The following is a 27,829-nucleotide window of genomic DNA, read 5'->3' on the forward strand; positions in this document are numbered from 1 at the left end:
ACAACCTTTTGAAACTGATACACTTATAGTAACTTACATTTAAAATGTGTAACATTCTCATGCTGATATACTACCAATATACTAATATTATACTGTGTATGATACATGATCAAATATTTATTACTGTATTGCCTGTTAGAATTGAATTCTTATATTTAATACACACATGCAAACACACCAACAGACTATAAATAAACATTAGGTGTACATAAGGCAATGTTTTTAGTTTTTACTGACTGACCAAAATATATGCATGTTTTATTTTTTTTAAACAGCAGTTCAGATTCATTATAACCTGAGTTGTTAGTAGTATTTCACTGCTGCAGGAAGATACTGATACAATTAAAATTTAAAAAACGTTGCCTTGCAATCTGCCAGGTACAGAAATGTTGAGGAAATAATTCAAAATGAGCTGCTGTTTATGCACCAGAAAATGTTTTGAAAATAGTGATTATTGTCATTCAGTTCCCTAAATGCACAAGTGAGTTCATTGTTTCAGCTCTAAAAGAGTTTAATTACAAAGTGTATGTTTTCAAATGGCATTTTTTTATAATCAGATTTCAAATACAGATTTTCAATATGCAAAATAATCCCTATTCTAGATTTTTTTCTATTAGAAATAAAAATAATGAGCCCTAGTTGTACACTAATTGTCCACATAGTCCGATGTCAGCAGTCATGGTGGCACTGTAGATGACTACACTCTGACTTCTGTCCCCTGCAGTGTGTTTGAGGTGCTGCGCAGTGAGGCGAGGGTGATGGAGGGTCTGCGCTCGCTGCACATTGACACGCCCTACATCCACGACATCCTGAAGCTCAACGTCCAGCCCTCTGACTCCGACTACGCTGTAGATATCCGCAACACCGCCATCAGCGTAAGAAAATCATCTCCAACATCATCCAAAAGCACTAAACTGAACACCTTTGTGTTATAGACTCTTGGTTGGACAAAACAAAAAAAAATTTGAAGACATCAACTTAAGCTTTCTTGAACTTGTGCTGGACATTTTTACTATTTTCTGACATTACATAGACCAAACACTAAATCACGTAACTAGACAATAGACAATGAACATAAGTTAGTTGAAGCCCTATTTTTCAGCCAACAGTAATAAAATATTTTTTTTATAGACGGTAAACTGTTGGACTCCGGTTGCTCCTTTCAAACATTTGCGCTTAAATTTTTCTTTTTTCTTTCAGTGGATTAACAACTTGGAGACAGACCACAGGTATAGCTCTTGGCCTTACAACGTGCAGGAGCTGCTCAGACCGACCTTCCCCGGAGTCATCAGGCAGATCCGCAAGAACTTCCACAACCTGGTTCGTTCATACCTGATTAATCAACGTCTTTTTAATCCTAATGGATCTAAATCCTTTTGAAAATTACTATAATTTGTGTGTGTGTTGCAGGTGATCATTCTGGATCCATCTCAGGAGAACGCTGTTGAGCTACTGAGTGTTGCAGAGATGTTTTACGCTAACAACATCCCACTCAGGTTTGTTGAGTCATCAGGGATGTGCTAGACTCTAAACTCACCAGAGACTAGACAAGAATATTTTAGTGGCTTTTTTTTTTCGAGATAGATTGCTTACATATTGGACATTAAATGTATCTTCTTGTAAATATGAGTTACATCAGTATAAGGATATTGAAGGAAACTGTTTTTATTGCTTCACAGTTACAGCAAAATTAAAAAAGCACTATCAAGCAGAAGCAGTCATTTGAGACATGTAGTTCAAATCCATTTTAATTCAGAAGTCTCATCAGGCAGGTTTGAGAGGATCTTTGATACCTCTTTCTCTGCATGTAGCGTCTTGGGATGGTCAGTTTGTTTGAATACTGATGAAGCCGACAGCCCGCTCTGCATTTTAACTGTCCAATATACACACAAGAGTCTAGTTTAACAACTTTATTTGGTGTGTGTTTTAGGATAGGGCTGGTGTTCGTGGTGTCAGATGTAGATGACATAGACGGTATGCAGGACGCAGGTGTGGCGCTGGTCCGAGCCTACAACTACATCAGCGACGAGGTGGACAGTCAGAGTGCATTTGAAGCTGTCGTCTCAGTGAGTCAACCTTTCACCATCACTGATGAAGAATGCGTCTAATTACAACACCTGTTATCTTAATTACAACGCTTCAGTTTGACGTGAATGACTCTAAAACACTTCTTCCCTTCTCATTTGCTTGTTCCCTTCTAGATGTTCAACCGGGTGCCCATCGGTGGAAAGTTGAGTGTTGGGGACGTGGTGAAAGTGCTGGAGAAGAGGTTCCCGTACGTGGAGGTCAGCAGCGTCCTGGGAGCCGACTCCAGCTACGACAGCAACAGGAAGGTGAGAGGGACTGCGTGTGATGACACTGGGCTGGGTGCTTCTATCCTTGTGTGGGTATCAGCGGTTAGAAGATAGCTTACAGTTTTGTTTGTGTACAGATTAATGTTGTGAGACATAACCTGTTGATTACTGAGCTTTGGATTGTGTCAAGCTGTCTTTTTCCCTTTTTCTAGTTTTTATGCTCAGCTTAGTTTAGCTAAGCTAATCGCGTGGTTGTTTATGTTTACTGCTCAGACATGCAGACTGTGGTATCGATCTTCTCAAATAATTTTACCCAAGAAATACAAATACATCTTTTAAATTGAGAGCAATAGATAGCTGAAGAATATTATAAAAGTGGATTTTTTTTTATTATTATTATAAAGCAGGTCAAGGTGCTATATAAATACTGTAAAAAGTATCAAATTGCTCAATCCACAGAGAAAAGCACAGGGCCCATATTCAGAAACGGTGTCTTAAAACCAGCCGTCAGGACTTCTGTACAGTTGTGATGTCACAACTATACTATTTATAGGTAGAAAGTGCTGCTTTAGTGCTGTTACAGTTGTTCCCGGGCTGCAATGATGGTGCAGAGAGCACAGATGCAGAAGACCCGGAAACATGTCCAATCAGAGCAGACTGTGCTTTTTGAGGAGATGGGGCTTAAAGAGACAAGAAAAAGGATGTGTCTCTTGAAGTATGGACCTGAAAATGAACATAATATGTCACCTTTACATCAACGAGGAGGCACATTTTTGAATACAGGCAACATCGAGCTAGTAAGTTTAGTTGGACAGTGCTTAAGATCATCTGGGAGGTTATAAAAGTAGATGTAGTGTAGTAGCAAAATGCATCCAAATACGTGTTGGATAAGATCTCTTTTTATTTATTAACCTTTATTTATACGGGTAAAATCTCATTGAGACCCAGGGTCTCATTTGAAAGAGAGACCTGTTCAGGTAGGCAGCAGCAAAACACAAAGTTACGGACTAACTGAACATACAGGAGACACAACACAGAACACAAACAGTAACATAGTCTTGAAGGTTAATATGTTGAAAACAGCCTAGTAAGTGTCATATTTTAAAATAAGTTCTCGGACTTACTTGGAGCCAATGAAGAGACTTGACACCCGGTGTAAGGTTTTCGAACTCTGGGAATATTTAACATAAGTTGTAGTCGCATTAGACTGTTGCAATAGTCAGACCTGCTTAAGATAAAAGCATGGATCAGATATTCCTACTCTATTCCAGTGTAGTTTTGGGGATGGTAAAAAGCTGATGCAAATAAAAGTAACACCCCTTCGCGTCTCCTCTTTCAGGAAGGCCGGGCGTACTATCAGCAGACAGGGGTCGGCCCGCTGCCCGTGGTCATGTACAACGGCATTCCTTACCAGCGTGAACAGCTGGACCCAGACGAAATGGAGACGGTCACCATGCAGAAGATCCTGGAGACCACCTCCTTCTACCAGAGAGCCGTCTACCTGGTCAGTTACAGTGCACACACACTTTGATATGCAGTCACAGTGAGCCGTGAGGCTTTCATCACTTTATCACGTCACAATTTAAAGGAAAGGTTTAATAAAAATAGTCAACTAAGATGCTTGAAAACAATTTTCAATGACTGACCGCATGGTTGTCTGCAGACACATATACCTTATCAAGGAGTATTTAATCTGTTTTACCTAAATGCTGTAAGACATTGCGTTCTGTTCACATACTGCAGATGAGCTCTTATTGTTTTGTTTAGACAAATTAAATTCACTGATGGTCAACACAGTGATATTTATTTGTGCTGTTGTGCATATTTTTTTTTAAATTCGCTACAAGTTTAATGTAGAAAAACTGAAAGGAGTAGGAGAGCTCCAGATGATGTTTTTGGGGGAAAAGAGTTCATTTTTACAAGAACTCTGTCTTGGATTTTAGTGAGTAATGTATTTTTTCTGTAAAGCTAGATCTTTGTGAGCATGCCATCTTTCATGCTTTCCTGATTTAATGTCGTTCCAGCACTCTGAGGAGACAAATGTTTCAACGGTTTGTTTTTTTTCCAAAGTGCCTCTTTTTGTAAGGTCTTAAAGCACAGTTACAGCAGCACTGTTTCATTTAGCTGCTATACCAATTCCAGTGGTGAACGCGTTCTTTGTCATCACTCAAACGTTTTAGTCGATACACAGTTGAAAAGCTATTAAGTCTTGAGAGGGCTGTCTTAGCTGTGACTAAAAGGATGAAAAGCACACAGACAAAAAACCTCCTGCATCACTTTTGGGCCTGCGTTGAACAGTGAAGAATGTCCTTTTTCCGAATTATTCCGTTAACATCCTGAATGTGTGCTCGTGTGTCTGGCAGGGGGAGCTGGCCACAGATCACGACGTTGTGGACTACATCATGAATCAGCCCAACGTCGTTCCCCGCATCAACCCCAGAGTGCTGTCAACCAGCAGAAGCTACCTGGATCTGTCGGATACCAGTGAGTACACGCGTGTCAGGGTTCGTACGGGTGCTTGAAATCCTTGAAAATGCTTGAATTTTAGTGTTGTGTTTATTAAGGTTTGAAAAGGGCTTGAAAATACTTGAAATTGTATCTGCATTTATTTCACAACAAATAGCTATAGAGTAGAAATAAAGTAAGTCAGTGCCTGAAATAAAAATGTGTAATAATAATTTTCAGTATCATAGGCCTACTGCAATTCTGGCTTATATTTTTCTATTTTTAAAATGATTCATTAACCATTAAAACAGGTTTTATTTAGACAAGTAATTTAATTTTCTTAGATTCAATTCCAAATGATGTATCCTTACTATTATTTTTTATTACTTTAGGTTTTTTGAAAACACAGACAGAGCGCTGACACACAGCTCTGTCAGCGTACGCTCTAAATCCAAATAGAGATATTTTTTATGACATAAACAGATATTAGCTTTTCGGTACACCTCTAGTACACATTCACATATATGCATCTTGGCATACACAAAAAATCTTTGGCATTTGCTCCATGAGCTACAGTTCACTCCTTTTTCTTCTTTTCCTGCAGACAACTTCTTTGTAGATGACTACGCTCGCTTCTCGACTCTCGACACCAAAGAGAAGAGCACCGCTGTGGCCAACAGCGTGAACTACATGACTAAGAAAGGTAACGGTGTGAAAGACGGTCTCATATGATAGCTGGTGAATGGAAGAGAATGCTTTTGGAGTTTCTTTTTTTTTTTTCTAGATAAGATATTTTAGTCACCTTCAAGCCTAAAATCTCTTTGTGTATTCTCCTTCTGTCTTCTTCTCCTCCTCCTCCTCCTCTTCCTCCTTATTCATGTGATTTAAAAATGTCCCTGCATCAGGGATGACCGCCACCAACAGGCATGGTAATCACTCTTTTCCTCCACATTATTCCCTCTCCTCCTTACTTGCTCTTTTTTCTGTTTTCTGGCAGTATTCAGAAGTTTTTTGTGATACCATGCCTCACTTCCATCTGTGTTTCATCTCTCAGAGGACACAAATGACTAATTACGCATGTGATGATTGTGTATTAGGGTATGAAATATCAGTACTAAAAATAACCGCTCACTAAGTCCTAACATTGTTTCTTTCCATCTTTAGGAGAGCATGTGTCATTTGTTGTAGCTGCACGGAGAATGAAATGTTAAACGTTTTGTTTTAGTGTTTGGAAAAAAGGAAAGAAAAGTTTAAAGATTTTTAGAGTAGATTACACCAAGAAAATACTTTTTCATGTTTTTTTTTTTTTCTTGCAGCCCAATTTACCAAACTTTTTATTCACTGAAAACAATATGGCCTGTGTTGCATCTCCTCATTAGCTTAATCTGACAGTCTCTGTTTCTTCCTTTGTGGCTATCAGATGATGGCTACATCCGTCCTGTGACCTTCTGGGTGGTCGGAGACTTTGACAAGCCCTCGGGACGTCAGCTTCTCTACGATGCCATCAGACACATGGTATAAAATCTTAGAGATCTGAGAAAAGTATCAACTTCTCATCTAACTCTGTGCAGGAAAGCAAATAAAACTAGTGTCCAGAATGTTGAATTATTCCTATATTTAAATGTTTCTTTGCGCATGTGAAGAGTTTTGTTCAATGTAACAAAAAGCAATGGAAGATAGTTTAATCATTAGTTTGATTATTTTCTAAGTGACTTGAATACATTTGCCTTAAAAGTGATGATTTATAAATAAATATTTTGTTTAATATTGTTGATTTTAACCACACTTACTAATATCACACAGACTGGAGAACACAAGTTGTGACAGTGTAGGTGAATAGTTGGTATCATGAAAAAAAGACACACCAATACTTCAGAAATACAATTGTAAAGTGCCATCATGTGATCGTCACCTTGTGTTTGGAAAGTTTAGCTGTTTATTTATTCCGCTCTCAAAACACATCCTTCACCAACACTCATTTGCCCCACAACAGAAAACCAGCAACAATGTCCGACTGGGGATGATCAACAACCCGTCATCCGCTCCGTCCGCAGAGACAAGCCGCGTGGCCAGAGCGATCTGGGCCGCCATGCAGACGCAATCTGCCAACAACGCCAAAAACTTCATCACCAAGATGGCTAAAGAGGAGACCGCCGCAGCCCTGGAGAAGGGAGTCGACGTCGGGGAGTTTGCTGTCGGGGTGAGTCGGGGGCGAGCAGACGGCTTCACTTTCCATGATTTAAAATAATCATGTTTCCTTCTGTTGCTGAGACAACATCCATTATTCTTTTTTTCATGCTTAATTTTCTCTTTTATCAGCTGCCTACAAGTTCTGTATTTTTCCTTCAGGGTATGGATGTGCCATTGTTCAAGGAAGCGTACGAGGGCCCCAGTTTTGATTTCCTGCTGTCCCACACTGCCTACTGCCGGGACGTGCTCAAACTGAAGAAAGGACAGAAAGCAGTTATTAGCAATGGAAGAGTGAGTCACAGCGTTTTTGTTTAAATAATCTGCACCGCCAATACGGATACATCATGAACTAATATAGTTTATTTATGGATTAGTGCAGCAATTCAATCCATACTTTTGTTTCTTATTTACAGATTATAGGTCCACTGGAGGAGGAGGAGGTGTTTAACCAGGATGACTTCCTGCTTTTGGAGAGCATCATCCTGAAAACGTCTGGAGAGCGAATCAAAAGCAAAGTCCAACAGTTTGGGATTGAAGAGGACAGGTATCTTATTTCCTGTCATGGCCTCTGTAGATTCTCACAAGGTTAAATCTTAAGTGACGTTTTTAGATGATTTAAAACTGAATGCAGGATTTCTCTCAGGGCCAGCGACCTTGTGATGAAAGTGGACGCTCTGCTCTCCTCTCAGCCCAAAGGAGAAGCACGCGTAGAATATGACTTTGCAGACGACCGCTACAGGTAAAGTTGTAATACATGCGCATAATTTATCCAACAAGCCTCCGTTACTCACTGAGGCGGAGACACTGTGTAGCTTTTCTTCCAGGGTTGTGTGATTTTTGCATTGCATGTTGCTGTGTTGTTTTTAGAGTTTGTGGTTTCCTTAAAAATGTTGCACCATCTCCAGCGAATACTGAAAAAACAACCTTCAAACTGATTGTAAATACAGAATAAATTGTTGAAATCAGTGCATCCTCGGCAGCCGGCAACAGCCTTGAGAAATCTTATTTTGTGTTTACTTCCCTTCATTTTTGATTTGCTGTTTTTTTATTCTTTTTTCGCCAGTGCTGTGAAGATTCGCCCGAGGGAGGGAGAGGTGTACTTTGATGTTGTTGCCGTGGTGGATCCTGTAACCAGGGACGCACAGAAACTAGCTCCTCTGCTCTTGGTGGGTTGAATGTGGTCTCTCAACCGATTGTGTCTTTCCCACTGATCTGACCAGTTGATCTACGTGCCCCCACTTTGACCCCATCCATGTGTTATTTCTCACCCATCTCTCTTGTCCTCTTGAACGTCTCTCCCCCTCCTTCACCTGCAGGTTCTGAAGCAACTGGTAAACGTCAACTTACGGGTCTTCATGAACTGCCAGTCCAAGCTGTCAGAAATGCCTCTCAAGAGGTGAGGGCTGTTTCTGAACCTTACATCCTAGTTATAGAAATGTATTTTGGTTTTAAAATTATTTTGAGTGTGCAGTTTAAACATGAGGGACTTGGTTGCATAATAAGAAGCTCTTTTTTTGCGTTATCCCATTTCTTTTTTTCTCCTGAGATGTCAGTGTTGCATGAAGACCTATTTATTTTATTTTTTTACATTAAACTGTGATGACTGGTGTCCTCTTGCAGCAGGAAACATTATTTTCGGCTGTGTTGGGACATAACATCTATTTGAAAACTATTTAAAACCAGTTCACAACAGTTATTCCAGAGCTTTCAAACACATCATGCTGTCTTTTTAGAGTTGGATGGAGTTTGCTCCTTTGGTGCATTTAAACTACTTACTAAAAAAATGAAACTTTTGTTTGTTTACAAGAAAACATACCTTTAACATTGAAGCAAATCTTTTTCGTTAAGTTAATCTGATATGAAAGGCATCTAGCAAATGGCAGATTATGGCATGATGACTTTTCTTCCAGTTTTTACCGTCATGTGTTGGAGCCGGAGGTGGCGTTTCAGGCTGATGGTAGTTTCTCTCCCGGCCCCATGGCCAAGTTCCTGGACATGCCTCAGTCCCCCCTCTTCACCCTGAACCTCAACACTCCTGAGAGCTGGATGGTGGAGTCTGTGCGCACCCGCTACGACCTGGACAACATCTACCTGGAGGAGGTAAAAGCAATCGATCAGAATTTGCAGTTGAGAGATATTTCTAAGTGTTTCTGACAGTAAACTCTGAGGTCTCTAAAGTCTGATTATATCTCATATATATATATATATATATATATATATATATATATATATATATATATATATACCTGTATATATAAATGTATATCTCACTGAATGCTGTTTTAAGATTATGGAGTCACCTCACTAGATTATTATATTTCATAGAAACTTTTCTTTTTCTTTGCTCCTAAATTTATGTATGTTTCAGTTTTCGGTCGCATATAGTTGCATTTTAAAAATTGTCTATTTTATATCTTTGGGTATAAAATATAAGAGGGGTGATCTCTCTTTGAATTCTCTCTTCCATTTTTACTTTTGTGGATATTTTCTGTCTCTCTTCTTGAAGACCTTGGGGTTTTATGGGAGCGATTACTAATGTGCGTGTGTATGTGTGCGTATGTAAAGCCCCTGGACTTGTTATTGAGCCTCACAAAATAAACTGTACTTGTCTGGACTCCTGTGTCTGCAGGTAGAGAATGTTGTAGCTGCAGAGTACGAGTTGGAGCACCTTTTGTTGGAAGGCCATTGTTTTGATGTCAGTTCAGGACAGCCGCCACGTGGCCTCCAGTTCACCCTGGGAACGGCCTCCGAGCCCGTCATTATGGATACAATCGTCATGGCAAACCTGGTGAGTTACCACTGAGCCTCAGAACACCTCAGCGCAGAACTGTGGCAATTGCTATAGTTTTTTTTTTAATACTTTTTAAATGTTTTCCTGGATGGTAAACAGCTTATTCTTTATGTTTATTATTATAGTCGCAATGACTGTAAATCTATGGTGTTCTGCTCTGTAGGGTTATTTTCAGCTGAAGGCAAACCCCGGCGCCTGGATCCTGAAGATGAGGAAAGGGCGCTCTGATGACATCTACAAGATTTACAGGTGAGAACATGAGGAGAATTGGCCATATTGTGTCACAAACAAAATGCCATATGAGTTTTTAAGTGAAGTCTCTTGGATCTACAAACTCGGTGTAAACTCTGTGTTTTCCTTTCTTTCTCACGTTGCAGCCACGAAGGCACTGACTCTCCAGCAGAGTCCGATGACATCATAGTCGTGCTGAACAACTTCAAGAGCAGGATCATTAAAGTCAAGGTCAGTTTACCTGTTGTGAAGGGATGACTGTGTGGCACGATAGCCTGGAAACAGTGTTAGGTGTACGTCCTTTTACTCGAGTTCGAGTAAATAAATGAAATCAAATCCAGGACGGTCATTGGCAGCTTTTCCAGTTTCATAGAAGTAGAAGTATGCACGCACATCCAAACCAAAAAGGGAAGGTGCTGAGCCAAAAGTGAGCAAATAATGAAGTAACAGAAATGAATTGCTTGCACACTGCAGGGCTCCAGTTAAACATTCAACTGTAGTAGAAGAAACAGACGTCTGTGTGTGAGTGTTTTGCGGAACATATACAGAACGTACATAAATTACATGGGTAAAATGAAGCATTTCATTGGGTAAGTTAGACGGATGTGGCCACATGCAGATACATAAACAGGACTACATTCCCAACACAGCTTTGTTGTAGGACATGAAGGACTAAAGGACAATTCTCAAGGCGCAAAGAAATGTAAATAAATCCAGATATTTTTATCTTCTAACTCACCTCAACATTTAAGGTGCCCTGTGGAGTTTTCTCGTAAACAATGTTTCTGTTTACTCTCAGTGTTACCCACCAAAGCACATTGTGTGTATGCTTGAAGTCTAACAAACATGCTGAATGCATTTCATTCCTCATGAAGCATTTTCACAAGGGTTTCATCTTCTCGCATACAATTGCTGCTGCATTAATGTGTTTCTTTGCACATTAGCGCCTCCTGTAGATCAGTGGAATAGTGTAATAATAAGTAGAATTTCCCACAAAAACACTGCACCAAACTCACACCTTGTTGCATTAAAACGTTGATCAGGTCCAGAAGAAACCGGACAAGTTCAACGAGGAGCTGCTGAGTGACGCGACCGAGGAAAATGACGCTGGCTTCTGGAAATCTCTGACCAGGTAGGCGGCAGCTTTGGTTCAAAATGAGCAGTTATCGCTTTTATAATGAATAAAGTTGAAAGAATAGAACTATTAATCCGCTAAAATCAACAAGACTCAGTCATTGTTTTTGAGGATTTGCTGCTTTTTTCTGTTTTACATAATTGAAGCCTGTGAATGTTGTCATTTGTCCGTCGTTATCCCCAAAGCAATTTCAGTCAAAAGCAACTGGACTTGGTTATTTGTCTAGGAAACCTAAAATCCAAGTTGCATTCGACTGAAATTACTTTGGGGATACATAATTGAACATCTTTGGATTTTAAACCCTTTTTCACTATTTTCTGACAGTTTGGGGATTCATCTTTTTCCAATTGTTAATAGTTTGTTTAATCCACTTCACTGGGCAGTGGCATGACACAGAAGTGGGTTTAAATCAGCAAAATATCTTTTTTGATGTAAAGTAATCTGTATATACAGTTTATATTTGCTATGGGGCCACTTTATTAGTTATTGGCTGCAGAAGCTCTGCCTGCAATTCTACACTGACAAAGTTTATATTGTTCAGTTTTTGTTGACATTGTCAGAAATGTGTAAATTAAGTCTCTAATATTATGCTTATCATTGAGGTTGTAGTTTGCAGTGCTGTTGTATGAGACCAGATTGTATTAAGAGGTGTTAATCATTTTTTGTCCTCTTTATTCGTATGCAATACGAAACAATATGATGCTCTAGTACAACACCACCACTTACTATGACCTCAGTGCTGAACATACAATTACACCAACACCTCTGACTGTGTCAAAACACTGACAGCATCATAGACGTCATAAAAGCAATCTTAAGTGGCAGAACAGTTTGCCACTAAGTGTAAACTGAATGTATTTACTGGATATAAATATGTAATTCACAGCTGTAAGGTGCTGGAATAACCTGAAAATGCGTGACAAGTGCTTGGATTTGACTTTAGAAAAAGTGTAGGAACCCCAAATTAATCGACATAATTTATTAGATTAACATTTTATTTAACTAGTTAACTCTATGCTGCAAGTGGCAATCAAATCTAATTAGTGTGTACATGTTTTTTTTTTTTCAAATTTGTAAACTTTCAACAACAAAAAAACTGTTTTGTCTTTTGTGTTTTAGAGGGTTCACAGGTGGAGGGAAGACAGAGGAGATGAAGCAGGAGAAGGACGACGTGATCAACATCTTCTCTGTGGCCTCGGGGCATCTGTACGAGCGCTTCCTCAGGTGAGCCTCGGAGATGTGACCAGGCAAAGAAAAGGGCATCGTTGTATCTCTCCAAAAATCCTTAAAAAAGAACAACGGCCTTATTGTTCTTTCATTTCCCCCTCAGGATCATGATGCTGTCAGTTCTGAAAAACACTAAAACTCCCGTCAAGTTCTGGTTCCTCAAAAACTACCTGTCCCCGACTTTCAAGGTAGGATTTTTACCTTTACGACTAAAGCTTCGTCTGTCATCGATGCGAGCTTCAAACAGGAGCTCTGAGAAACGAGGCGAAACTTTGATTTGAGAAAATCTCCTGGTGAATGAGAAGACTTCAGTGCTTTTCTTGGCTCGTTCATCATTATCAGTCCTGTTTTTATGACTGTCTGGCTTTAGATTTCCCACTCAGCTCGTTCCATAGTTAACTCCAGACTCGCTCCAGTGTTGCATTATAAAGGATTACTCTTCATTTTGATATTTAGTATACCAGGATATAGTCGACAGACCCTTCTGTTATCTGTCCAAAAGAGATCGATTCAGTATTATTTCCACTGCAGATAGTGGTGTTTTCATATTTATTGAACTTGTGTCTGGAAACTCAACCTTACTCTACACCTGTATCTGTACATACACATTAGTTTCCCTGTTTTGATACCTTATCAGATTGTCCATTCATCAATTTATGTCTTAGCCAGTATGCATGACTAGTACCTTTTTGTCAGGCCTGTTTTGTGAATTACCATCTTGCAGGAGTTCATCCCCCACATGGCGAAGCAATACGGTTTCCAGTATGAGCTGGTTCAGTATAAGTGGCCCCGCTGGTTACACCAACAAACCGAGAAGCAGAGGATCATCTGGGGCTACAAGATCCTCTTCCTGGACGTGCTGTTTCCTCTCGCCATCGACAAGATCCTGTTTGTAGACGCTGACCAGGTTAGCTCACACCTACCTGTGCAAACTGCCCTTCATCCTGCCTCTGTCGAATATTTGCTCTTTTAAACTTCACTATATAGTCTTGCCGACAGTGCTCTAAAGCTTAAGGATTAGAAAAATTGCAACAATAATAATATATTGAGCAAAAATGTCAAATATTCACTGGAACAAACTTGTGAAACGTGCTGGTTTTGTTATTGTTCTGTTATAGTAAATTGAAGATATGTTAGGATTTTGGTCAACTTGTGTTCATTTCTATAGTTTTATAGGCAAAAATTAATCAAGAAAATGACCCATAGATTAATTGATAATGAAATCAGGTGTTACCGTTCAAAGGTGATCCCCGTCTGTGTTTTTCTCTTTCAGATCGTGCGAACAGACCTGAAGGAGCTGCGTGACTTCGACCTGGAGGGAGCTCCATACGGTTACACTCCATTCTGCGAGAGCCGGAGGGAGATGGACGGCTACCGCTTCTGGAAGTCCGGCTACTGGGCGAGCCACCTCGCCGGACGCAAATACCACATCAGGTACACACACAACCCTCTCTCACTCATCTTCAACCGCTTATCCGGGGTCGGGTTGCGGGGGCAGCAGATCTGGCAGGGGACCACATTAACCAGCTCTAACTGGGGGATCCCGAGGCGCTCCCAGGCCAGTGTGGAGATATAATCTCTCCACCTAGTCCTGGGTCTTCCTCCTCCCAGCTGGACGTGCCTGCAACACCTCCCTAGGGAGGTGCCCAGGGGGCATCCTTACTAGATGCCCGAATCACCTCAACTCGCCCTCAAACACACTCACACACAAACACACACACACACACACTGTATTTTCACAGTCACTGTATTTTCAGTTTTTTTCACACATATTTTATGCGTTTCCGTCGTTTACCCCTGCAGTGCCCTGTATGTGGTCGACCTGAAGAAGTTCAGGAAAATAGCTGCAGGAGATCGACTCAGAGGACAGTACCAGGGGCTCAGCCAGGACCCCAACAGCCTTTCAAACCTCGACCAGGTCCGTTTTGTCATTGGTTGCTCACATTAATGTGCGTTAGGAATTCTAAAGACTGAGACCTTTTAAACGTCTATTTTGCATTATTTCTGTGATACAGCTTACAATACAGCCGCCGTTTGTTTTCCAAAGCAAATGTTTTTTTAATTGTAGCGCTTTATGCAAATCTATGAAACTATCAGTGAACATTTTGTTGCCTGCTATTTTTTCGTGTGGGTGTGAGAAAGCACTGTGGTGCAGACTTCCCCTGCTGGGTTCAAGGAAGCTCTGTAATCCTGAAAGTTGGTTGCTGAACAGCAGTCTTGTTTAATGTGAGAAACGATACATTTTTCAGTGTCTGTGTTTGTAAATTGCTTTCTTCTCTGATTTTATGACAACATATTGTCAACGTAACGCTGTTCAGCAGCTGGCTTTCACATCTCAGACTTCCTAATGTCTGAAAGAGAGCTTTTTAACATAGTTACAAAAACATAAGGGCAGCAGACTGAGGAGGAGTGTTAATTAAGCAGATGCTTTTTTCCAATGCTTGTCTGCACGTTATAGATCAACCTTTATATGATCAGTTTAATGAAAATGAAAAAGCCGACTTAAATTGGTTTGATTCAAACAAACCGTAACAACTCTTTCTACCCGTTTCTCTTTGTGAAGAGTTTTCACCCCTGCCTCAGTCATTGATCTCATCGTCTGTCTTCTGTATTCTTTCAGGATCTGCCAAACAACATGATCCACCAGGTGCCCATCAAGTCTCTGCCTCAGGAGTGGCTGTGGTGTGAGACCTGGTGTGATGACAGCACCAAGAAGAGCGCCAAGACGATAGACCTGGTAACAGCAGTTTGTTGTGTGTAGACCTCAGGGATAACAGAAGACACCGTGTCTGTAGCACCCTGCACATGTCAGCAGTGTTACAGAGGAGTGAAAGGGTCGCCGTGCCCCCTAACAGCCACAAGAGGGCAGGCAGGCCAACTGAGAGGAAGTCATTGCCTAAGTATAAAGTCCTAAAGAGTTTCTTTCTGGATAAATGAAGTGATTCACATATAGAAAATAACAAACCCTAGATTTGGGTGAAACGTGTACAATACATGAAAAAGTGATGTTTTTCCTGTATTGTTTACAAAACACAGACAGTGACTTCATCCACCACTTATAACGCCATTCCTCCGTTATGCAAAGTCTCTGCTTCAGTGGCTTTAGATGGAGTTAACATACTGTCAATAAATAAAATAATAATGAATAAAAATGACGTATGGAAAAAATTAGATAAATGAGAATCGCAGTTGCCGGGTGAACAGTTACCATGGTAACCGGACACCATTCTACAGCCAGATTGATTAGTTTCTTATCATCTACAGGTCGGCTGTGTGGCGTTAGTAAACCTGTTTTTATTTGTATTTATTAATATATTTTATTTACGAAAGTGAGATAATAGTCTGGAAACAACACAAACATTTTTCCAAACTCTTTTCCTTTTTCCAAACTTCTCCACACCTGGAAATTACTCCAATTAAATTCCATACTGCGCAGGAACCCTGACTATATCTTTACTTTGTTTGCTGCTATATCAATTACCTTAATGTTGAGTACAGCTCCTTTAAAGATATGTAAAACAGATACTAAAGTCCAACACACATGGTTGCATAAATCAATGTACATCAAGTGACAGCACAATATAAAATCCAGACTACACCCTGCTACCATCATCCAACCGGATCATCAGCGTTTTAAACATTAACGCCAATAAATAGTTTGACGGTATAGCGGTTAGACCTGGGCTCCTGTGATCTGAATCTCTGTCCAGAGGGAGTTGCTCAACCTTGAGCCTTTGAAATGATTCTCTTTTAGTAAAAAGTAAGCTAGATCAGGCAGCTAAAACACCAGTGATCTCTTTAGAGTGACCACTTTAATAAGACGCAGCCTGTTCTTGTCACCTGTTGCGAGCTCACCTACTGTAACCAAGTAATAATGCGGCTCATTTTCCCTGATCTCAAGTGTAACAACCCAATGACCAAGGAGCCCAAGCTGCAGGCTGCGGTGAGGATCGTGGCGGAGTGGGCAGATTACGACCAGGAGATCAAACGCATCCAGACCCGAGTCCAGGAGAAAGTAAACCACACAAAAAAACAGCAAAGCGCAGGTACTGAACAGAGGCAACACTTTTGCACGTGCTTCAGTAGAAACAACACACATCTGCATAAACTTGACTCATTATTTTTCCGTCTCTCTGCCAGATGTTCACACAGATGATCACACAGAGTTGTGAGGATCCTGCAGTGACCGTGACGAGGCGGTGAACTGGACTCTGTTTAAAGAGTTTTAAAAAAGGCTCCTCTCCTGCCTTTGGGGGACTGCTGGCTGACAGACTGACCTCAAACCAGCGCTACGTGGTTGAAACGGTTTTGTTTTGTTTTTTTTATAACATGTGAAGGGGCGTTAAAGTGGTCAGGGCTAAGAGGTTTTTCCGTACGCGTGTGTGCAAATGGTGAGAATGTATTTTTGTGAAGCGAATCACGACTATAAATCCAGTATAGTTTTATTTCCCCCGTAATAGATGTCAGTCTGTAAGTTTGCACTGATTCTGGTTCAGGCTGTGGTTGAAGCACAAAGGGAGGAGGACCCTCGAAAATCTCACTGCTGGTAAACTTGGGTTTTGAACTGAAACATTCAGTGTTGAGAGATTTCTGCTCACACAAGCTGTCAGGCGTTCCTCCAAAGTGGTTTACTCTTCTATTTTACAGAGTTTACATGAAGGTGAATAATCATTGATCATTTTCCAACTTTCACATCTTAAAGCTGAATTTGGTAACTTTTTCGAAAAATTAGTTTTTGTCATATTTGCTGAAACTGACACTGAATCCTGACAGCAGCACCAGACGGATAATCTGGAAAAAAACAACCTCCTCCTAACGGCATCTGCAAGAGTCCACCACGCTTGAAGGAAAACAACCAATCATAGCCGAGAAGTCTCCGACGCAGTGTCAATGACTGCTCATGAACTCAAATGAAACTGTGAAACGAGGGGGCGCTGATCACATGTGAATCAAGATTATGTGACTGTATTGCATATTTTCAGTGTTTTCAGAAACGTAGTTTATTGTACGGGTTAGCTGTAAAATAAGTCAATTGGACAAAACGACAAACAGCTAAAAGTCACACTAAAATACGTTTCTAAAAACACGTAATGCGAGAAAAAATCAACACAGTCACATAATTTTGAATCCTATTTGTTCAGCGCTGCCTAGTTTCAGTCTGAGTTCACAAGCAGTCATTGACGCTACGACAGAGACTCCTCGGCTCTGATTGGTGGTTTTCCGGCACGGTGGCATCATGCAGAAGCCGTTAAGAGCACCAGGTGGAGGCAGAGGAACATGTTTGGGTTTTTTTTTCACAGATGAACTGTTGTGTAGTGCTGTTGGGATATAGTGGCAAATATGACAATTTAATTTTTTTACAAAAGCTGCCTATTTCAGCATAAATACAAGGGCTGGGCAGTCGGTCCAGTGCAGTGAGCTATGAAAGCCTGTTGATTTGTTTTGTTTATTTGGTATTTACCCTGAATTATGAATTTGGGCAGCAAACATTTGTGTAATATTGCATTTTTGCTCAGTTGACACGTGCTAAAAAAAAAAATCTAAAATACTAGAAAAGTCTGGAAAATTAATTCCATATCTTCATACACAGCATGCGTGATTTTGTACAATGATCGACTAGTCCTATCTGTTTTAAGAATCAGCTGAAGTACAGGGGATATTTGGTGCCCAATCTAACCTGTGCAACACTTTAAAGGGAATATCTGTGAAATTTGTAGAAAGAAATGAGTGGTAATGTTAATACTCATCTGGTATTTGACATGAAAATGAAGTAGAAAATCAGCAGGCTTCATTGAATCTTCTGGATTATAAATGTCACTGTGACTCTCAGGGAAAGACGTGTGACGCTCGTGCGGGTTGCAGCATAAAGTAGGAATGAGAAGAGTCTGTGGCACAGGAAGAGCAGCCGTGATGACGTTAGACTTCAGCTGAAAAATATTTGATTTTCTGTTTCTTGGTCACATCCATGGATTTGTCATTATCATGTTTTTGGCTGTTGGTTTTGTTAAATAAAAATCCCCCAATCAAGACGTGGTCCAGTGTTCCATGCGTGTTTTCAGGTATTTGCATGGATATGTGATTTATGCGTTTTCCCAACTTTAGAATCTGAAAACCGGCAGCGTCCTGTTCGAGGATCGTTCCTTTATTTGATACGTCGATGCTGCGCTCAACACACGACACCTGCTATTGGAAGGTTTCAGATTTTTATTGTGATCCATTTGAAAAAAGGTTTTACAAAAGGTAACATTCAATTTTTACACCAATTCTTTAAAAAAAAAAAAAAAAATCACTTAAAATAAGGTTTTGATACAACAAATTCAGTTAACTAAGTAATGGCTTCTATGAACAATGTGAAAATAAGATAATATACACGTAAATGAATGCTACAAACATGAGGACAAACTGAGGGATTACATATAATTCAAATAAAAACAACAAACAATGGCATGATTGCTTTCCTTTTTGACTCGAGTGACATCTTGTCATAATTTCCAACAGAGCAGTTATTGCAAAACTAATCGCACATCCTCTGGTGTACTGGAATGTTCGATGACAAACGCACCCTTTGGGGGCTTTCTGATTCGTTGCATCCGTTTCTGTTTTCGTACATGGCAACATTTGTGCATGCTCTCGTCCTGCAGCCGCGTGCAGCTGACAGTGGCAATGAAGAGACCTGCAGGAATTCAGAGGTAACCAATCTACGCTTCTATGATCACCGTCGTGTGGCTTTGCTGTAGACGACACGCAGATCGGCAAAGAGACGAAGAAAACTGAAATACAATGTGAATTTACAACAAAAATATGCAAAAGAGAAAGAAAAATAAAGATGTGTTTTGACGTGGACGAGCACAGCGGACGGCGTGCTCGTGAGGACAGATGAGACATTCTGTTCAGACTGACCAGATGCTGGAAGAAGTTGCCCTTTTTCTTTTTCCAGAGCGGCTTCAATCCCCCTTTCCCCCTCTGGAGGTCCAAAACGCCAACTTTTGATCAGTTAACAGTGGCACTGTCGTCCTACTCTGACCACCAGCAGAACATCCCAGCACAGCACGACATCAGTGCCACCGGCCTGTTGGCTGTCGGTGATTGGGAGACAGCAGCTGCAGCCTTTTTTTTTAAAAGTAAAGGTTTGAATTTTGGGGAAACACGCCCCCTCCCCTCTCTTACCAAGAATTGAATGAGAAGATTGATATTAATATCCGTCCCATGTTTGTACGAAAATCCCGCAAACAGCTGGCTACCTCAGCTTAGCATAAAGACTGGAAACAGCTAGCTTGGCTCAAGGTAATAAAATCTGCATACCAGCACCTAAAAGGCTCACCATGTATCTTGTTTTTAATATTTATAAATGTTAAGCAACAATTTGCTGTTTTACAGGGGGGTTATGTACTGAACTATCAGCTGGGAGCAGAAACTCTCCACTGGTTGCGTGGCAAATAATCCCCCATAATACTGTCAATTGTTTTTTACACTTTTGCACAGATTACACAAACGATATACATTACCTAATGAGCTTAAGAGTTAAGAGAAGACACTTTTTGTTACCTTTTGGACAGCCAGACTAGCCGTTTTCTGCTTCCAGTCTTTGTGCTGAGCTAAGCTAACCAGTAGCTTCATATTTACTATACAAACATGAGCGGTGTCAATCTTCTCATCTGAATCTCTGCAAAAAAAAGCAAAAGATCGGAGAGTTTAGAGTTTTCTAAAAGGTTGATCTATCCCTGTAAAAAACAAATGGTGGCTGCAGTGCAACAGTTCAGCGTGGATGCAGCGCCGCTTCAAACAGACCGCTTGGATTTTGTCAGAACTCCCCAAAGACAAGAAATCAATCATTCCAGAGAGGTACTGCTTCCCACTACTTCCTTTTCTCTTTCAGAAACTCATCATCATCATTTCACAAACACATTTATCTCCATTACAGTTACGTCATCTGCAAAGCTTAAAAAACACATGCACCTCCAGCATTTTATACAAGAGTATGATACAAAATAAGGCATTTCATCGTGTTGAGTATTCATGTCGTGTGTCGTGTTAATGCATGTTTTTGTGTGTGTGTTTGTGTGTGTACATAGCAACCACATTGTAATGTTTTTTTTTGATTGCCTATAAAAAGACTGCAAAAAACAAACATAAAGTCATGATAACTCTTACTTAAAATATATATATTTGTCATATATATTTACGTATATATTCATATGTAAAAAACAAACAAAAAAAAAGGTTAAGAGGGGAAAGAGACAAGCCCAAGAGGTCCCTGTGATAGGCCAGTTCTCAAAAAAACACCTCACCCCCCCATTCACCCTTATTCCATAACCTCACCGGACGCCACGGTGACCAGCTGCAAAGGGATCTCCTGATTGGCTAGGAGGTCGTGGTTGGCGGTCTGGAGGATGAGCGTGGTTCCGTCGGCGGTGATGACAGTGTCAGTGGTGGGCGGCGACGTGGAAGAGGGAACCCCGCCTTTCTTATTCTGGTGAGTCTTTATGTGCTTGGCCAGGTGGTCGCTCCGCATGAACCTCTTGGAGCACTCTGTGCACACAAACTTCTTCTCTCCTGCGAGATCGGTGAGACACAAACATCAGTGTGGGCGCAGATTAAACCTTTACTGGGTAACACACACCATTAAACACTGACTGATGAATGGGTCGGGCCAATTAACTTTATACGTTGGCCGATAAGTGACAATAAATTGCGGTAAAGAAAAGCAGAAAATCTGTGAAGGGATGATTGAGAAACAATGGCACCACTACGTTAGCCAACCAGAGAGCACTGAGGAGTTTATTTTCTGAACAGTAAAGCATCTAAAGCGCACTATAAAGTCTTACACAAGTGCGTCAGATCACAAACTAGTGAAAGAACAAATAAAAAGATATATTGTGCCGACTGTGGGCTGACGTTTGAGCTCTTGAAACCATCAAGATGCATGAAGGTCAACAGCAACGCAGAACTTTGAAAACAGATTCCACTACAGATTTCTGAATACATGTCCCGGCAGGTCTTTTGTAATAATTAAAATATAGATAAGTATTCCATTAGATTACTCAAATAAAGTACCAAATACTTGTGATTTCTCAATATACTTGAGCAAACTTCTAGCAAAACTCTAGCAAACTTGTCTTGCTGAGCTTGTTTGTCTGGGTCTTTTATCTCCACCTCCTCTGACACTTGTGCGACAGCTGCACTGTGGCCACTGATACAAATATATATATATATATGTGTTTATGGGAAACGTGTGCTCTCATATGTGATCTAGAGCAAACAAAATAAACATAAAACTAGAAGAACAGTCAGCTCAGACCTGCGCTAAGGTTCACAACATTAACAAAAGCAAAAAAAATGTTCTGAGTATCCGGCCATTGATTCGGATCCATTCACTCCCACATAATTTGCTGGGTTCTTCCTTAGCCTGTGCTTCACCCTTTCACTAGTTTTCACAACAATCACAAAGTATTCATGTCCTGTGAAGTCACACAACAGCCATCATATTAAAATCCTATGAGAAAGAAGGTCCCTGCGAGTTAGTGTTGGGTTGCCTTTATTAAACAAACCAGGCTCAGCTGTATTTTCCATTTCAAAATTCCACATTTTTTTAGACTCATATTTCCAGACAGATTTTTCAGTCAATACTAAACATCTGATTACAAATTGTAAGATGTTTATGTCAATAAATGGTTTTTAAAACCCAACTTTTAACACGTGGAAAACACATCTTTGCTTCAGGTGATCTGATGGAGTAAACATACTTGTAAATAAATAAAATGATAAATAAAAATAAATCATAGATAAAAATGTAGACGAAACGTAAAAAAAAATCAATAAATTAGGAATGGTAACCATGGTAACCCGACACCATTCTACAGCCACCTTGATTAGTTTCTTCTCATCTACAGGTCGGCTGTGTTGTGTTAGTAAACCTGTTTTGATTTGTATATATTATAATGTTTTGTTTTAGAAAGTGAGATAATAGTCTGGAAACCACACAAACATTTTTCCAAACTCTTTTCCTTTGTTTCAGACTTCTCCACACCTGGAAATTACTCAAATTAAACTCCATACTGCGGAGGAACCCTGTGCATCCTTCAAAATATCTGAGCATTTAGCTTTGGAGCTGCTGCAAGTTTTCATTTTCTCACTTCACATATGATGGTTGACAACACTCACCACTGAACATTGTGTAGTAAAAAATAAAGTGGTCGGTTGCAGACAAACATGGAAATATTTTAGTATGTTTTAACAGCAAAGTCGACCAACAGGAAACTCTTTTAAAAATGATACGTTCCTTTGAAGTTTGTATCATGGGCAGAAAGTGGTGCAAAGTTTGTTTTGTTTACAATCTCACCTGTGTGTGTCCTCCTGTGTCTTTGCAGCTCGTCGCTCCTGGTGAACCTTTTCCCGCAGAACATCCAGTTGCAGACGAAGGGTCTCTCCCCGCTGTGCCAGCGCAGGTGAGCTCGGAGATGAGACGTCTTCCCGTAAACCTTCCCGCAGCCGGCGATGTGGCAGATATGCTGCTTTTTCTTACCCATGCCTGAACCTCTGTGAAATACCGGAAAAGTATGAAATGATGAGAAAAAACGAATACTGTTTAAAAAAAATTACACTTTTAACGACACAAAAAGCTTAATAAAAAAACACAAATGCAAAAAAAATGCTAAATAATAAAGGAACAATAATCTTGCCAAACCATTTGCATGTTGTATTTGCATCAATGTTTTTCCATGCAAATGGTTATTGCCACGGGAACAGGATTTAAAACGTGTTAAACTACTTCAGTACACAAATATAAAACTGGTTGCAGAAAATCGTTTCCAATTGAACACAAGTTCTAAAACTATAAAAAGGAATAAAAGAGAAGAACATTTGAGGTTTAGGGAATGTTTACTACAGCCCCTTTAACAGAAAGAAAAAATGGATTTAGACAAAGGTGAGCTGAGCACCTCTACTTCCTGGTATTTGTGAGTTATTAATGTGTGTGTTTTTTCGACATGCCCACCTTCCTCCAGACTCTTTGCAGTTGGGGCAGGTGCAGGCTACTCTGCGGAGCCTCTTGCCCTCCCCGCCCACCGTGTCCATATCCTCGTCTCCCATCGGACCGCGCAGGTTGTTCAGATCGCTGGGGTTCAGCGTGGAGTCTCCGCTCAGCTGCCACTCCTCGTCCGGCTCTTCCTTTATCTGGATACCTGAACCGGGGAATAAGAGGCCGTTTTGGTCACTTGGAGTGACTTTACACAAGAAATGTAGGATTTGCTCATTAAAATGAAGAATTATGTGTGAGGATACACAGCGTATCCCATACCGATTGGACTGTTTGTGTCCTCCCCCTGTGCGTAATGAACTCCACTTTGTGCTACAGAGTTCACCGTGACTGTCTGGAGGTTGGGTAGGTTGACCTGGCCCGTCTGGCCCAGAGGGAGGGTATGGACCGGGGCTAAGGTCAGCTGCTGGGCCTGCCCCTGCCCCTGGGGCAATTGGAGGCCCTGGAGTGACTGGACACCCTGAACCTACGGAGAGAGATGGGATATATGTTAGTAATCTGACATCTTTCACAGCACCAGAAACACAATACGCCACTTATATAATGCCCATGGGAAGCTTCTGTAAGGCGCTTTGTTGCTAAAAAAAACCTGAAGAAACTCTATAAAGGTTACCTGGAAGGTCTGCCACTGGATCTGTCCAGTAGCTGTGACGGTTTGGGCCTGGATGAGGAAGGTCCCCGGGTTGACCAGCTGCACGCTCTGTAGAGTCTGACCTGCTGCAGTCAGGTCCTGACCCTGAACCACGTGGGCCTGACTGTCCCCAGACAGCTGCAGGATGGGCTGCGAGATGGTGGTGGGGTTAGCGGATGAGACCTGCAGAGTCATGAAAATAAATCACAAACTTCACAAAAAAGGTTGAGAAAGCAGCATTCTATGTAGGAGAGCAGCACAGTGGATAGTTAGCATTAATTGTGTAAACAGGCCAAGAATTAATTTGTGGTCGCTGACACTCGGTGCGGGGAGATCCGAACACACGAGAACTGGATGCACAACAGCATTGCATTCATACGCTGACATCTGATCATCAAAGTCTGACTAAATGTAGTTTTGCAGTATTCAAACATGTGCAAGGAAGAATGAAAACATCTCTATTATGAGGCAAAAATAATAGATAAAAAATAAATTCTGGGAATTTTGAGATCCAGATCAGACACAGTGAAAGAATCAACAAGCATAAAGTGTCATTCCCGTCCAACTGCCTGGCTGTGTAATTTCTTATTTGATTGAACTGTGGCGTTGACTTGATTGATTACTTCTGACATAAAACTAATAAAATATAAGTATTAAAAAAACGTGTCATACCCATGTTCCAACTAAACTGTAACTCTGTTGTGGCCTTAAAGCAGTGGCTCCCAACCTTTTGAGCTTGTGACGCCTTCAATCAAACCTATGTTTACCTCATACCCCTCCTCAGCAGAGTGTCGTTTTCAATTCCAAGATACTAGTGCCAATACAATATCTGATTTTTGATGCCTTACTAAGGAGAATAATATCTGGCTTTTATCCACAAAACCCCTTTTTTAATTAAAGACAAAATTCTTAAATGTTAACTTTGATTGAAATTAGGAACTGTCTAACAAAGAATAAATAAACAAGACTACACGTCTGATCAGACATTGGATGCCAGCGTTCAGTATCTGACCGTTTCAACAACACATTTTGGACGGTACAAGAAAAGTATTGTGGGCCAATATCCTCATCACCAGTTATGATATGTGTGGACCAAAGAGTAATTTTTACTTCTTCAGATTTTTAGAGGCCTGGAGAGGTGCAAGTGTCGGGCACCTCACAAGAAATAAACATAATTTTGGGTAACAGAAATTTGTTTTTTCCTCTAAATAAATTCTTGTGACGCATTAGACCCATTTGATGGTGTCCTCAAGTTGGGGACCACTGCCTTAAATCATACTGGGCCTAACACACATACCCATGACATGGTATTTAAGACACACACTCTGACCTGGATTTGATGCATGTGGTTTTGGGAGTTGAAGTTCTCTGTGGAGGGGTCGGAAACGCCAGCGGACACGGCGGTTGCTTGGGTCAGCACTCCGGTGCCGTCGATGGTCTCCGGAAGGTGGGAGGCGTTGGAGGAGGAAGTGGTCGTTGGCACGTAGAGTTCGTGGTTGGTCAGCGTCTGCTTGACGCCAGCGTCCTGACCGTGATTGTCCAACGTCTGGCCGCCCATGATCAGCTGACCTTCAGCTGTTACCCCTGTTGCGATGGAGACCGTCTGTGCTCCGGTCAGCCCTAGAGACTCCAGATCCATACTGTTTATAGGGACGAACGTTATGTTGCCGGGCAACCCTACAGTGCTGGTGTATGCTGACCCCCCTGTCAGCGGGACGCCTTGGATTGACTGTACATGCCCCGCCTGCGTCAGGAGGTCTGTGGTCGTTGTTGTGGCACAGCTGATTCCAATGCCGTGGCCGCCGTCTTGGAGGAGCTGGATCTGCCCCGTGCCGTCATCCAATCCCTGTGTGAATCCCGCAAGTGTCCCATCTGCATTCTGGATTTGGGGGATGACCTGGAAGAAGGAACGATAGGTTTGAGCAAGAGCATCGCCTGACAGAACAACCTACTTCATCATAAACATGTAACTGTATCTTCCTTTCTTTCTGTTCTTACCTGATACTGAATGCCTGACACTCCATTGGCAGCCTCATTCCCAGATGCTGTAACATAAATGGGCTGGCTGGGGAGACTCCCAATGGGAAGCACGTACTGCCCGTTGGATGTGACAATCCCAGAGTTTGGAATGTGAACGATCCCCTGGTCTTCCTTGCCGGTGGAGACAGGAGTCAACACCTCCCATCGGTCAGAACCCGTCAGCTGTATGGCTGACATATCTGTCGTCTGGGGATAAAACAATATCACTCATCAACATTAACATGGCCCGATCACACTTCCAACAAGAAGACTCATCTCAGGAAAAGGGGAACAACCAGACTGGCTATTGTCTGGAAAATCAGCTACTGGATTCAGAGATTGTGCTGCTACATACATCAAAGAGAGTAAATCATGGGGAGAGGCTGATCATGTAGGATTTGTGGCTGATGCAAACGATGCAACAACCGAGAAGCAGCCACCACCGACACACACAGAGTGAAGATAACAGGCTCAGAGATGGCTGAGAGCAGGGCGTGTGGGGGATGGGTGGCAGTTACAACACAATTGAACGCTACTGTTTTTGATTATGGACGCTATCCCTGCATTATTATCACACACCCCGGGCATCCTCCCAGCACGAAGGTACACCGGCTATCTTCCAGAGAGCCGACCCAAGTGACTGACTTCAGCGTCCTACCCACTATGGGCGGGTTTTACAGGGGTAAAAGTGGGTGGCCGTTATTGAGGGGGAACACAGGAAGTGTACGTCTTTCACCCCATGCTATCAAATTTTTTAAAAACGTGTGAACTTCATGCTCTCAAAAATTACAACTCGAAAAAGACGAGCGAGAAAAGACGAGCTTAGAAAATGTCGGATACCTGTGTTTCCGCTGCGCCGCCGGGCTGCAGAAACTCGCTTTGACTGCTGTCCACGTCCGCGGACGCCATTTCTCCTTGTTTCAAGAGGCTCTGGCTGCTAGCAGAGAGACAGGGGGGAGGAAACTCAGCAACAACTCTAGTAATCTTCAACTCCTGCCTGCCACAAAAGCCTCGCAAAGCATCCCCCACTCCTCCAGTCCTTAAAGGAGCTGACTGCGAGGTTCAACTTTGGTGTGGCGGACTCGGGCCCAGATTTGACTGTTTACTTTGTCAACTCCGTGGCTAACCCAGCTAGCTCAGTTAGCTCACCATGTCTAGCTAGTTAAGATAAAAAAGACGCAGCTTGCTTCGCTGTAGGTCGCACAAACTCACCGATTAGTTGCACGCTTCGATGCGCTAAGTGTTTACGTACCAGTCATAGCGCGAGTGGTAGTAACCGGGGACGATAATCTGATAAACTAAACTCCAAACATGATTATTTTATCAAAGGCGGGCTAAAAGTGTTGATCGGTGAATTCGGGTCGATTTTTTTTTCTATTTTGATTGACGGTGCGGGAAACACAAAAGGGCGGGACTAACAAGCTTGACCCGTCGAGTTTTGCATCACATTACAGGACGTCCCGCCCTTCTTCTCTGACGCGATTGGCTGAGCGCCGGGTTCGAGGCACGCCATTGGCTGAGCGGGATGTCAGTCTGTTTTTAACAGGACGTGTGTTTCCTGTTTGTTGTTGAGCAAGACAAGAGGAGGAATGCAGTTTGCTGTATTCCCAACAGAGATCCGCGTAAAACAGCAAATTTAACACTTTATTTTGTTTAATTTTAATGTGAAATAAAAGTTAAAATTATAAATCTTGCTCGTTGTTTTTATGTTTAAGTTATTTTCGCCATAACACATGCAAAAGTCAGTTTTTAATGTTTAAGTTTACTGTAAATCATTAGTTTGCCTCCATTACTACAAGTTTTAAAAGTTTTTTCCTTTTTTATTAAATTG

General features: G+C 41.4%; 2 protein-coding genes across 3 annotated transcripts in view; one reads left to right on the forward strand and one right to left on the reverse strand.

The window, feature by feature from the left end:
* uggt1 (UDP-glucose glycoprotein glucosyltransferase 1) overlaps positions 1 to 18,328 on the forward strand; it is a 32,063-nt gene extending 13,735 nt beyond the window's left edge. For both annotated transcript variants that reach the window (XM_083924982.1, XM_083924983.1), the window contains exons 13-40: positions 725 to 875; positions 1,201 to 1,320; positions 1,411 to 1,496; positions 1,931 to 2,066; positions 2,202 to 2,333; positions 3,634 to 3,798; positions 4,658 to 4,778; positions 5,344 to 5,442; positions 6,160 to 6,254; positions 6,733 to 6,939; positions 7,089 to 7,220; positions 7,343 to 7,473; positions 7,573 to 7,668; positions 7,993 to 8,095; positions 8,246 to 8,325; positions 8,840 to 9,029; positions 9,559 to 9,717; positions 9,884 to 9,969; positions 10,098 to 10,182; positions 10,995 to 11,083; positions 12,206 to 12,310; positions 12,417 to 12,501; positions 13,038 to 13,220; positions 13,587 to 13,747; positions 14,117 to 14,231; positions 14,934 to 15,050; positions 16,215 to 16,359; positions 16,454 to 18,328. In XM_083924982.1, coding sequence (XP_083781108.1) covers positions 725 to 875; positions 1,201 to 1,320; positions 1,411 to 1,496; positions 1,931 to 2,066; positions 2,202 to 2,333; positions 3,634 to 3,798; positions 4,658 to 4,778; positions 5,344 to 5,442; positions 6,160 to 6,254; positions 6,733 to 6,939; positions 7,089 to 7,220; positions 7,343 to 7,473; positions 7,573 to 7,668; positions 7,993 to 8,095; positions 8,246 to 8,325; positions 8,840 to 9,029; positions 9,559 to 9,717; positions 9,884 to 9,969; positions 10,098 to 10,182; positions 10,995 to 11,083; positions 12,206 to 12,310; positions 12,417 to 12,501; positions 13,038 to 13,220; positions 13,587 to 13,747; positions 14,117 to 14,231; positions 14,934 to 15,050; positions 16,215 to 16,359; positions 16,454 to 16,485 — 3,406 coding nt within the window. In that variant the 3' untranslated portion in view covers positions 16,486 to 18,328. The remainder of the gene's footprint in view (positions 1 to 724; positions 876 to 1,200; positions 1,321 to 1,410; positions 1,497 to 1,930; positions 2,067 to 2,201; positions 2,334 to 3,633; positions 3,799 to 4,657; positions 4,779 to 5,343; positions 5,443 to 6,159; positions 6,255 to 6,732; positions 6,940 to 7,088; positions 7,221 to 7,342; positions 7,474 to 7,572; positions 7,669 to 7,992; positions 8,096 to 8,245; positions 8,326 to 8,839; positions 9,030 to 9,558; positions 9,718 to 9,883; positions 9,970 to 10,097; positions 10,183 to 10,994; positions 11,084 to 12,205; positions 12,311 to 12,416; positions 12,502 to 13,037; positions 13,221 to 13,586; positions 13,748 to 14,116; positions 14,232 to 14,933; positions 15,051 to 16,214; positions 16,360 to 16,453) is intronic.
* Positions 18,329 to 18,509: 181 nt separating this feature from the next.
* On the reverse strand, positions 18,510 to 27,353 carry LOC310954475 (transcription factor Sp3-like). Its single transcript, XM_083923928.1, has 8 exons — positions 26,839 to 27,353; positions 25,978 to 26,205; positions 25,310 to 25,876; positions 23,962 to 24,162; positions 23,610 to 23,814; positions 23,307 to 23,493; positions 22,653 to 22,849; positions 18,510 to 20,866 (listed from the first exon to the last, which is right to left on the reverse strand). The coding sequence occupies exons 1-8, from the start codon at positions 26,905 to 26,907 to the stop codon at positions 20,616 to 20,618; spliced, it is 1,905 nt and encodes a 634-aa protein (XP_083780054.1). The 5' UTR covers positions 26,908 to 27,353; the 3' UTR covers positions 18,510 to 20,615.
* Positions 27,354 to 27,829: the final 476 nt, after the last annotated feature.

Source organism: Echiichthys vipera (genome assembly GCF_963691815.1).
Source record: "Echiichthys vipera genome assembly, chromosome: 12".
Taxonomy (NCBI): Eukaryota; Metazoa; Chordata; class Actinopteri; order Perciformes; family Trachinidae; genus Echiichthys; species Echiichthys vipera.

What these genes read in the sequence shown, in the direction of transcription:
- LOC310954475 (XM_083923928.1), bottom strand. Translation starts at nt 26,907, where the DNA reads ATGGCGTCCGCGGACGTGGACAGCAGTCAAAGCGAGTTTCTGCAGCCC. An exon ending in TGCAAAGAGTCTGGAGGAAG is followed by an intron (nt 22,850 to 23,306) that starts GTGGGCATGTCG and finishes GGTATTTCACAG; the next exon opens with AGGTTCAGGCATGGGTAAGA. An exon ending in ACACAGGAGGACACACACAG is followed by an intron (nt 20,867 to 22,652) that starts GTGAGATTGTAA and finishes CCGATCTCGCAG; the next exon opens with GAGAGAAGAAGTTTGTGTGC.